General features: G+C 33.7%; 2 protein-coding genes across 4 annotated transcripts in view; one reads left to right on the plus strand and one right to left on the minus strand.

Moving 5' to 3' along the window:
- The first annotated feature begins 7,080 nt into the window (after positions 1–7,080).
- On the plus strand, positions 7,081–8,287 carry LOC111619327. The gene is made up of 6 exons (XM_023361034.1): positions 7,081–7,315; positions 7,388–7,494; positions 7,615–7,708; positions 7,787–7,889; positions 7,962–8,028; positions 8,095–8,287. Exons 1-6 carry the CDS (start codon positions 7,224–7,226, stop codon positions 8,151–8,153), a joined length of 522 nt encoding a protein of 173 aa, XP_023216802.1. The 5' UTR covers positions 7,081–7,223; the 3' UTR covers positions 8,154–8,287.
- LOC111619305 (sphingomyelin phosphodiesterase-like) overlaps positions 8,249–12,418 on the minus strand; it is a 62,865-nt gene continuing 58,695 nt past the window's right edge. For all 3 annotated transcript variants that reach the window (XM_023361017.1, XM_023361009.1, XM_023361023.1), the window contains 5 exons: positions 10,534–10,621; positions 10,017–10,099; positions 9,756–9,945; positions 9,113–9,297; positions 8,249–9,024 (listed from right to left, as the gene is read on the minus strand). In XM_023361017.1, the coding sequence (XP_023216785.1) occupies positions 8,922–9,024; positions 9,113–9,297; positions 9,756–9,945; positions 10,017–10,099; positions 10,534–10,621 (649 nt within the window). In that variant the 3' untranslated portion in view covers positions 8,249–8,921. The remainder of the gene's footprint in view (positions 9,025–9,112; positions 9,298–9,755; positions 9,946–10,016; positions 10,100–10,533; positions 10,622–12,418) is intronic.

The raw sequence follows: 12,418 nt of genomic DNA on the forward strand, positions 1-12,418 counted from the left end.
ACAGAGATACGACTGGATTATGGCAAAACCCAAAATTTTGAGGTTTCTTTGGAATTTGCCCGATTCCGGGTTGGCCATTGTCCAATTGCAGCTTATCTATATCCGGGATATATTCAAGTACCGTAATTGGTGCGGTTAAAATTTTTTGCGGTTTCGACGAATAAGATCAGCTTCGGGCATTTTCCCATTTTATGAGAAACTCGAAAACATAACAATTTAATTTAATCAAATTCAACTGGGGTCCTCCAGCTCGATTTTTCATGCGATTAAGCAAAGCTAAGATTAGTATGAAACTCTAAACTGTTAATTATCAACACTTACATTTAGATGCAAGAATTTCTTCTGAGGAGCTCATAACAACTAGACATCAATAAATAATTGTACAGACAAACACTGAATAGAATCCAGAAAGATAAAATACTAAAATTCAACAGTTAAGAAGATTTTATTTACTTTCATTTAGGCCTATATGATTGTGTGAACGTGCTTACATAATTCATAGACCTACATGAAAATACTGCATTAAGAAATCTGCTTAAACATTTGGATTTCATACGTATTTACACTAAACAATGTTGCAGTAGGCCTGCACGATTTTTTGGAATCGTGGAGTAAGAGATGAGAATTTCAATTGGAATTTATAAAGGCGAGCGCGACGAGACCATCTGCTAAGATTACTTGAAGCAGAGGAAATAAAATAATGAGCATAAACCGCCGAACAGATTAGTTTTGTGCTCTCCGAGATTATAAAACTATTGACTATCTCGTAAATTTCCGACGCGGTTCCCAATGACGAATGTGGCTATTTACGTGCAAAAATGAAAGTGCAATTTTTATGCAAGCCAGAGGCAAAACGGCGAGTTATCGCTAACATCACGCACAACTTTTACAACCGTAGGTCTGTGTCTTTGCAATAAATAAATACACGTCTATAGGTTTATTTCGTATCCGCCGAAATTCCTATTATAGGGTGCGCACCCTCGGACTTGGCCTTAACAATAGGCGCAGCGATGACCACGGATGAAGTAGCAGGCGGCGGCGAGAGTCGTAGCCGTGCACGCGTCACGTGACCTGCACGCGAGGTCATAAGGGTCAGATACTCACGTGATTGCCACCCCTACCTGTGGGTGCGTCATGCAGGTGAAATCCGGTTGGAAGTTCACGTTTTCACTGCCAGCTATGTGATCATTTCCTTATCGCACTAGTTATTAGATATTTCTTATACGGTTGCTCGCGATGAATGCCTTCCGGGCTTGGAATCTCCAGGCTGCGCTGTGCACGATGATCTATGGTGCTTCTGACTCCGAGCCGGTAAGGCCGCATTATTAACTATGCTATGGCTCGAGACGGAGGATGGCTGCCACCTCCAGAAGACTAATTTTTCCGTTTAGTTATAAAACAGTCGATGGAATGAAGTCGGAGGAAAATTTGCATATAGCGAAGAAGTGTAATTGCCTACAGAAAGAGGACGAACTGACGTCACCAGTGAGGGTTGGAGGCGGATTGGCAAGAAAGTAGAAGGCATCGCCCTAGCTCGGAGGTAGAATTAATGGTCATACATAACATCTGATTAAAGTGTATAAGCGAAATTAATAAGGTCCGTTAAGCATTAATATTCCATCCCTGTTAGGGGAGGAGATTCACGAGAAAGAGTTACTCGTGTGGTGGAGGAAGTAGGCAGCGGGCATCTAGAACGCCCCTGCGCCTCTAGCTCTACCTGATCTTAAATTATGCGTCTTATGAGAATTTTTTCATATTTTTAAATTTCAAAAATTAGCATTAATAAAAATACTTTAAATATTGTATTCTCTTCACCTTCAACCCTGATTAGTCATAATGAATGTGGATCATTTCTTCACATTGAAATCAGAGAATGGATAATTTGATGAAAAGACATTTCATTTATTTCTTATGTCAGGCCTACATACAGTTTATTACTTCCATTAATGTTCAATATTAAGTATAATTCGCATTAAATCCGGAAGTGTAAAAATGAGTTTATGGTACTGATAAGATTATGGCCATTTTTAAAAATCAATTTCCAGTTATTTGTAGTCTACGAGTGACTTAAGCGTCAGAAAGATTGTTTAATGAAATTCCATTTGAGTCGGAAGTCGGTTGAGATTCCAGCAATTGGGAGTGCTGAGGGTACAAGTCGTGCTGACCCTCTCTATACTGTGACAGTATCGGCCGCGTGCCTATTATCTAGCCTTAAGCAAAACGATTTCTTTTGTTGCGAAAACTGCAACGTGGGCGTTTTTTACTCCGGGCCATAGGCAACTGCTTCATTCACATTTTACAATAAATCTGTCCTTCTCTTTCCAGATTAGATACTCCTCGATCTATTTTCCATCACCACAAAACCGATTATCTCCGCCAGTAATACGGGTCCCAGATACAAGATTAATTATCCTCTGATGATTAATAGCCAGATGCTAATAGCTAGACTATTTTAAATCATTCCAACAGCGATTAAGGAAAATGGCCGGGTGCTGCGGGTTATAAACTTTATACAGCTTTCGATCCTTTTCAAAACATTAATGCTTCGGTATTGTTACGACTGTGTTTGCGGATATTTTTTGGGAATAAATCTATCTTAGAGAGTTGGCTCTCGGTTGATGCAATAAGCGCGCATAAGCCGCGTACGTAGCCCGTTATGGGACAACAAATAAATCAGTTAAGTAGGGAAGCGTGTACAGATGTAAAAGGAAGAGGAAAAAATACCAAGGATGACAATTTCCAAAACAGGGAGGAGAGCCGAAACATAATTCAACATAACTCCTACTCGAGCAAATCTGCCTCGGAGGCGTCATTCTGAGAAAAACCATTTTATTGCTTCTGCCATTTACTGCTGTCCTATCGGGTGACCCACCAATAGTCACAGTAGTTCATTTGTCCACTATCGTCTCATCTCCCGGCGCTGGATGCTTGTTGGTGGTCCCGTGAAACCGCTGCAAATTCCCGCTGCTTCAACCCCAAGTGGAAAAACCGCAATAAAAACACTTGTTGCAGTCCAGTTACCCAACTTGCCTAATTGGTGTTGTCTTCGCTCGTCCTCTGTTGTTTTTCTGCACTCGATAGCCATGCAATAAGACTTAAGTGGATTTTCCATCAGGCGGTACCGGCTGCCAGGCAATAAAATCAATTATCTGAATCTATGCCAACCTCCAAGAGAGATCTCCTCTTACTACTGTGCAGCCATAAATTTATTTTCAGAAAACTTTACAAGACGTAACAATAATACAATTCCCTACCATTGTCTAAATTACCTGCAGAAAGCATTCTCCACTTCTTAAATGCTGAAACAGATTGCCTCGGCTACTTAATAGTAAAACGTAATAAGGATCGAGCCTTTTTTTGGCGGTCGAAAACAGAAAGCTTAAATTTATTTTTTTTTCAGCCCTACGTTTAAACCGGGAAGGACCATTAGAGTAAAATCAGAAGTTCAAACACGAAGTAAACCCTCACTTACCTGTTAACACGTAAGAAATGAACTTAAATGCGCACGAAACATTTTGACGCCCTTTGGATGGGACAAGTTCCCACGGCACGCTGGCCCAGTTGAAAAACCTTTGAAAGTTTTAGAAGGTTGAGAAATGGGAGGAGAAGCCGGTGGGAACGCGTCCTTAGTGCATGTTTCCTCAAACGGTTGAGGTCAGAAGCGCAGATTAAAACTTCTGCCACCCCCACGTTTTCTTTCCGGGGTGTTCGACGACAACTTTCCGGCATAACATCAACCGTTTTGAACATTTTAGGCTATGTATACGAAAAAGCGTACACGATCGCTGAAGAAGCAAGTTTTAGCCATGAAAATTTTCGCAACTTTCTCAGATTCTCACAATTAACAAAGATCGAATTACAGTTTTGTTTATCGTTATCATCCTAAATAGTTAATACTCTTCGAGTTTTAATAAGGGAAAAATGTTATAAGACAACAAATAAATCGTTAGGAGGAGAATATATTTTTTAAAAAAATTCCTACAATAGTCATTTAAAACAAAATTACTTTGTTTTGAACACCCTTTTAAATAAACCCATACATTTTGTTTTTGTAAACACCTGTAAGCTAACTCTTTTATGACTTAAGATTACCCAATTTTGGTTGTTTTCCTCTCTTAAAAAGGTAGATCAAAGGAAATGAAACTATTTTTATTGACGATCAACAAACAAGAAACAATTAAACAAAACAATCTCATTGTAAAGGGGTCGTAAACAAATACAATTCACTCTTAGGTAACTCCGTACTCAAAATGCACGAATAACAAGAAACTTTTGTAATGGGCTCAGATTATTTTGTCAAAATAACGATAATAGCATGTAAAGAAGAAAAATTGGCGTTTATTCTTAGAAAGAAGTGATTGTCCCGGATCAGAAGCAGACGAGAATGGACACCCACACAAACAAAGTAAGGAGTATGTGACTGGAAGATAACCGCAACATCAGGGTGGAGTTTTGGAGAGACGGCACGTGTACTATACATGGTCCGACCATACAACACTATGAGTAATGATTGTAGCTCAGAGAAGTAATGTAACCTACAGGTGGTAACAGGAACTCGATACCTTCTATTTTCAATTCATTCCAATCACGAATTACATTTGATTCCTCGCAGTGAAAGAAAAGAAAAAGTGAAGTCTCTTTTGTTGATCGTGAAGTATTACCTTTTCTCGTGTCAGCAATACGGGTCCGGTTTAAATATATCGATATGCCCTATAAAAGAGAAGGTTGGTGTGCACCAGTTAGCGTGAGCAACATATGAAAACCATTCGCCCTTTTTGCATTGTTAAATAGACATTTTCATTCTTTTCTAGTCATTCATTCTCATTTTTCGGGCGAATTTTATTCACACGAATTCTTATGTACGTACACATTGAATCATATAAAAAAAAACAACGGTAACTTGGAAGGTTGAATTTCCCTGGAAAATTTTTACTTCAAAGCGAATTAATGCCACTTCCGTAGACAAAACTTTCAGGTAATAATCCTTTTTGCAAATGAAGATATTTGCGATATGATTCACGAATTTGAGAAACGAGAATAGTCAGCGGATGTGCCCACCTAGGAAACAGGAAAATGTTATGAAGATGCATCAATAACCAGTTATATATCAAATTGGTGTTTCCGCTGCATCGGGGGTCCTTGTTACAATCCTCATAAACAGCTGGCGATTAATGTTCTTTCTAACTCCCAAATACTCCGCTGGAAATTGCCAGGCCACCCACAAGTTTATTAGTCAGGCTCTACCCAATTTTTAGTCGTGGGAATCAAAGAAATTTACCTATTCATGAACCAATTAAATAGTTCCAAAATATCGAAGGAGGTAAACGTAGAAGAAAAAAAATAACAGATTTTCGTTGAAACGGGCGGTAAAAACGTACAGATAAAACAAAGTTATAGCCCTTTATAAATGGGTCATAACATATAAATATAGCTATTGTTATTCTCGACGTATCAATGAATACGTAATGAATAAGACAACAGAAATAAGCACGGCCCACTCGTTAAATGTATACTTTGCCTGGATTGGTCCCCGAGGAGACCTCACACGTGGTACGCGTCACGTGACTTGACGCCTATGTGTCCGAGTGGAAAAGATAAAACTGTCCCCAAATAGGATGTGACGAGAATAGTGGACAGAGAGCACCTGGGCCTCCACTGGGTGGAGAAATGGGGTGTACCTATTTTACTGTTCTCACCTTATTGTGCACAAGACGTGCACGGCATAGTAGCCACTCGAACTTAAGCCCAAATTGAGTTTTTTACGACTTCCTCTCAAACCGGAGAATACCATGCGATGATATCATAACTTAATTTATTACTGCTTTCAAACCGAATGAGATTTCGGATATCCAATTGGCATTTATATTTATTATATATATATATAAACAAAGTGTGTCGTATGAGATAAGTTTGATAAATCGATATCATTTGACGTTTAATTCGCAGAAAAACGAACTTAATTCCAGTGGGCTACTCGGGTACGTAATTCAAACCGATTATCTGCCTGATCAACTTCTTAAGCTCCAAAAAATGGCTACACTCGATCCATTAAATTTAGTAATCAAACGAGCGTTACTCAAAAAGGGAGCGAAGGACCAAACAAATAACACATTCGATCAACTTCTGTTTAATTAATAAAGATAACGCACAATTATATAACTAAAAGTAATCGCTAGTTTAAAAAATCAATGAAGTGTCAAAGGTCTTCGTAGTAACAATTTATCACGGCGTTAATTATTCTAATATTTGGGGCTTACACGTTTTGGCCAAGTTCGACGAGAGGACACTAGACTTTGACATCCCATTCATTTATTAACCGTAGTGTAATAGATAAATTTTCTTTAAAACATTTAATCTTCGATTCCATCTATTTTTTTACACCAAGAGACACCGTACGGGACCACCAAATTCGAGAGAATTTGTCCAGATTCGGGATCGATAAGAGCCGACCGCCTTATCTGCCACCCATCTTTACTATTGTTTCCATCTTACGATTTATGACGCGAATAAACAATGAGAACGTCGCGGGATGTCACAACGAACCCAACTCGTCTCCTTTGCAACTCTTCCAACAAAACAGTTTCCTCTGACGTAAATAATTGTAAAATTCTGAAAGTTGAAAATGGATCGACGACATCATTCTCTACTTTTTTCTATTCTCCTTTATTCGGGCACGCCCCTAAAACCAATATAAATTACTGAAAACTGCCATAATGATCCTTTGAAAACTGGCACGGGGGGTTAATATCTATTAACATTTTTCGCCACCAATCATCCGTGCACAGTTTCGACCAATAGAATTATTCGTTTCTGTATCTTAAGCAGTTAGAAAAAAAGCCAACGACAGCCGCTCCGACGCATTTACTATCACTTTTAAGACGTTTAACCCACTAAGAAATGTTCCTTTCTCACGAAATTGAGTTGGAAACATACCCACCGCCATCTGTTGGATGAGAGGGGAAATATTTGATCGAAATTCTTTTATCATATGTTGTTGTTATTGCACAATCGAATTTATTAAAATTATGCAATCGATATCGAAGACTGAACATATCTGCGGTCATATCTATCGGTAAATTATCTTATCCTTTGATGTACAAAGTTCTAGTTATACACCCGAACAGATTGAAAAGCAGTTTTTTTTTGTACCCGTAAAATTAAATTTCTTAATATTCGTTGTTAGTGTTTAGTATTGTTTAAAACGGTTTTCTAAAGTTTAAGACATGACGCTGTTAAACGCTTCCATGAGTTTTTTCCTTTATGTTGAAGAATTCTTCCTTATTTGTTTAGTGCTCCCTTGGGTGCCATCTTACAGGTAAAGCTCCATTTCTATGTTAATTCTCTGTTTAGTTACAGTGTTAAACAAAAAGTTTTTTGTATTTTATAGATTAGGAGAATTATTGAATTTTGCCAAAAGGTTTCGTTTACCTTTAAATTTAACATTTACCATGTACTTCACCTTTTCCATAGTTTTTATTGTGGTAAATATTGTAGGTAAATCACTTCTTTTTAAGTTCTATTGACGGAAACTAAAGTTTGTTGAGAAATGTTTTATCATTTATTTAATTATTAATCTATGATAATGGCGTATAAATGCAATATCTAAACTTTCAGCTTTAGAACTTCACGTTTTGCAAGTAAACGAGATGGTGAGAAACTCATTTGATACATTTAAATGGAATTTGTTTCACGCGCTTAAGTTTTGCATGTAAGAAACAATTAGAATTCATAATTGTCCATCTATTAATGAGATGTAGTATTTTTTATCGATTTATATTCCGTGCAGAATTATCCACAGAGTTTTATCTTTGAGCATGAATGAAGCTTCGCTTCGTAAGTCGACAAAATCATTAGAAGCTAACCTAAAAACAATTTTAGAGGATAAAAATGTAAGTATTGTAATTATTATAAAACAGAACATAACAGAAGTAAAAATCAAAGATATAAACTTTCCTTTACAGAAAGAGGTATCAAAAGACGATAAAGAAATACAATTTTTAAAGGAAGAGTTACAAAGAACTAAAAATGGTTTGTTTATTATTATATATATATTTTTTTTAAGTTAAATTCTTAAATTTGTTTCCATTTTTACAGAACTGAATACAACAAAAAATTTACTAGCAAATTATCAGTCCAGTAAGAACTTAAAATAAAGTTGTTTACAAATAGTTAAATAGTGTTCAACAATTGTTAATAATAATAAAACGTTTCGTTCAACATGATTTTATTAAGTATGCAAACAAATTTTACATATTTTGTGCAATTTTGGGAAAGTAAGGCATATATTATTGAGTTTGCATCGATTTACAATTAACTATAAAAATAAAATATGAAAATAAATATATTAAAGTTGGAATATATATAACATATTCTCAACGATAAAAAAAATATTTGTGTCTATTTTATAATTTTTGCAAGTTCCTCTTGCTAAACATTGTTCAATATTTAATCAATATTAACAATCAACATAACAGAAAAATTGTAATTAGCAACTTTGGTATTTTGATCATTATACGTATATATATATATATAACCATTTGATCAATATATATAATATATAAGCCTATTTATATCTTGCTGTGACTAGTGATAAAAATATTTAAGTAGTTCTAACGATTTGTTTAACAATAACTGATGTAAATCCATAGAAATTTCTTTTATACATAATTTCTATAAATTCGTGTCTGTGTATATTTCTAAAAATTTAAAATTTTTTGTACAATAGAACATGATTTCATACTTAATTATATTTTTCTTATGGTGAAAATTTTGTTAAACTTTGATTGGTGATCGATTATATAAGTCATATTTTCTACAGAGTTCAGTGCTGATATTAGAGAAAATTCAAATTTTTTTTTTTCCAAAATGGTTGGAATTATTATTATTATTATATAATTTAATTTCTTAATTGTAATAGTAAGTCAGCAATTGCCAGATTGTCCGTTTCTGAGCTTGCAAAGTAGCTTGGTCTTGCAATCGTCAGCGCATGGATCTTTATAATAGTCGCTCATTTTTCTATAATATCTGGAAAATTAAGTATTCGTATTAGTAAAAGCACGAATTTATAACTTCTTTAAATGGAATCGGAAGGAGATAAAAGAATTAAAATTACCTATAAAATTGTTGAAATGCTTTATCATCATTGTCAAATCTTTTCAAAAGTTTATCCCATTCAGATGGAAGAAGAGAAGACATATTGAAAGCCTTTTTTGCGGAATATTCGAACTTCCATACTGGTTTATCCGTCAAATTTGCTTCAGTTAGGTTTAGAAAGTAAGTTTCGTGATCAAGAACAACCTAAGAGTATTACAAATATTGAAAACAAATGTATTGGACAAGGGGCCGTCTATTAATCACGTGTACAGTTTTAATTAATTAAGCTAATTTTGCTCATACCAAGTGTATCATTATACACAGTTTGAAGAACTGTGTATAATGATACACTTTTGACAAACTCCCTGCTCTTTAATTACAAGTACACAAACCGTTCACAAACTCTACATTAAAGAAAAGACTAAAAAAATTCTGCACATATTTTTAACTGATAGTTTACTCACATGACTAGTAAAGTAAGCTTGTAAGACAAATTCCCGTATGCCACTGATACAGCTAAAAAAGGTCCATGTAGGCAACACCTCCCTCTCCGGTACAGTACAATGATGAACTTTTCGCAACCCCCCTCTCTCTCCCCGTTAAACTGTACACGTAATTAATGGACGGACCTAATACTTTATTAGCTTGTAACTTGAACTTACTCGACTACTATTTGCATAATTTCCATCGACGGTATAAATTCTATAACCGGGGTTTACGCTGTTATAAGTTGTTATACTCGGTCCAATATACGCTACATTAATTGCTGTAGCAGTATTTGTATCGTAGAACACTTCGAATTCGTCCATGTGAGTGTGACCAAAAAATTGAGCCGTTACTGTATCATTATATCTAAAATAATGACGCAATTCAGATTAATATTACAAATTAATAAATTTCAAACAATAATGTTATATAATTACCTTTGAATTATTTTATAATAATTACGACTCCACACTCTCAAACAATCGCTACTACCTGGCGGTATGTGTCCAATAATGTGAACCTAATGAAATGATCAGCATCACTAGTTTAACTAGAACACTAGAACTAAATTATTTCGTATATTCTAAAGCAGTGTTTCTCAACCTCTAACGAATCGTCGCCCCCTTCAATAAAACCGTTACCTATTATCGCCCCTTCACTTCAAAATTCCGATGCCGAGGACCAAGACTAACGCTAAATTCGTACTGCATTGAAGAGACTAGTGACAAGTATAATGTTATTTGTTTAATTATTGTACGATATAACAAATAAAATAGCTAATTATTCTTAATATATTGTTTTACTATATCGCCCAGAAAATTGTTTTTCGCCCCCAAAATATAAATTGTTACTAATCGCCCCCTCAACATGGAAAAACGCCCACATGGGGGCGACATCGCCCCCGTTGAGAAACACTGTTCTAAAGCATGAAATGATTAGAAAAAATTAAATTACTTTTTCTCCTTTTAGTTCGGCCGTTTGTAATTCATTAACGAGCCATCGAAGCTGCTGAGCCGGGTCTGTCGTGTTTATTAGCAACCACCTTCGGAATTTTAAATTTTAATAATTATAGAATAATAGAAATTACTAAACACATTCATATTATTTTGCATTTTATAACATCGAATTGAAATATTTTGTAATCCTCTATTATATATTTATATAATTCTTATCTAAATAATGATGATGTATCATATACAGTACATTTTATATACTATATATCAAAAAGGATTTAAATCGTGTCAATTCATCAAAGGTTTTTTTCATTTGAAGTAGACTGTAGAGTTGTGTTATTGATAAACTCATGAATGAAATGATTCTTACAGTGCTGTCATTCTTAGATATTAAAATAATAGGGTAAACAACAAAACAGAAACAAAACCAAAATAACTATAATTTTGAGAGCGTTTTCTACCATAGTAATTCACTATATATTCATAAATAAAGAATATTTGATTCTTATTTTATAAATTATATTTTTCTTAAGTCGTATTCAGATAAATTACTTTGAGATAAGATTGTTTGCAAAATTTAGAAGTTTCAACATTAAATACAAACAACAAAATTTCAAATTAAACAAGTAATATAATGAGCCTATAAAAGATATAATAAAAGAAATTAGTATAATTAATTAAAATGAAGAAAAAGTATTTAGTGATAAAAGTGTTTATTACATTATTAATATTGATACAAAAATGACAAAAATACAAGCTAGTACTAATACTTCATAGCATTTTCAATTTAACAGAAATATGTAAGACTGTTAACTGCTATAAAAGTTGTGATGGTTTCGGTCACTTTTGATTTTAACTTGCTGCATTTATTTATTTTGAATATAATGAAGATCACATTCCACATATAATCCAAACAAACCCATAAAAAATGTAAAATACATAAAAGCATTATACACTTATTTTTAGTTTCCCTATTCAACCAGTTGAAACTTATATATTTCCTTGCATATAACCTGCAGAAAATTGCTAGAATAAAAATAAGACCATTGTTTAACTCCTATCTATGAGAGCAGCTGTTACTCAATTGGTGAGAGTTTGTAATTGTAATTTAAAATTGGCATATAACTTGCCTTGTTGCTCCGCATCTCATTTCAAATTGACATTTTAAAGAAGATAACCTACAAATTATAAGGCATATTGGAAACGTTTTTGTTTTAGTGTTTATCAATAGTAATATAGAACTTAATACTCATTCAGTATTGCTATTAGTAAGAACAAAATATAATCAGAATAAGCAGGCTTATAATGAGAAAAGACAAAACATTATAAGATAATATGCTGCTTATTTGTTATATTTTAGAATGAAATATTTCATATTGCATTTTATAGCATAGTATTCTTATAAGTTCTTAAAATGGCACAATTTATACTAAGTTATTATCTTAGTTCTTTTTAAATATATAGCTGAATCTATAATGTTTTTATTTAAAAAATATAAAAAAAAAAACTTATTCAGAAAAATACTTATAGATTACATGTTTCTAATATAAAATATTTTAATAAATTTTAAATTTTATTCTCTTTTTTTTGAGAATGTTTACTTAATTATTTTTCTGTTTTGTTATTATTAAAAGGTGAAAGATCAATTTTTTTGTTTAAAAAAATTTTGAAGATTATACTGACTGATCTAAGAGTCAAAAATACAATTTTCTATGTATCAACATTTACTAAATATCTGCTTAACAAATACAGAATAATTAATTTGAAAGATTCGTCATAAAATTATTTCAGCTTAAAAATATACTCTTGAATGTAGATTTTATCAGAATATTCAGATATACAGAGTGGTAAAGAAAGTCACTTATACAGAATATAGAATGTACCCA

The sequence above is a fragment of the Centruroides sculpturatus genome, unplaced genomic scaffold (assembly GCF_000671375.1).
Source record: "Centruroides sculpturatus isolate CEXI.00-Female unplaced genomic scaffold, Cexi_2.0 scaffold38, whole genome shotgun sequence".
Classification (NCBI taxonomy): domain Eukaryota; kingdom Metazoa; phylum Arthropoda; class Arachnida; order Scorpiones; family Buthidae; genus Centruroides; species Centruroides sculpturatus.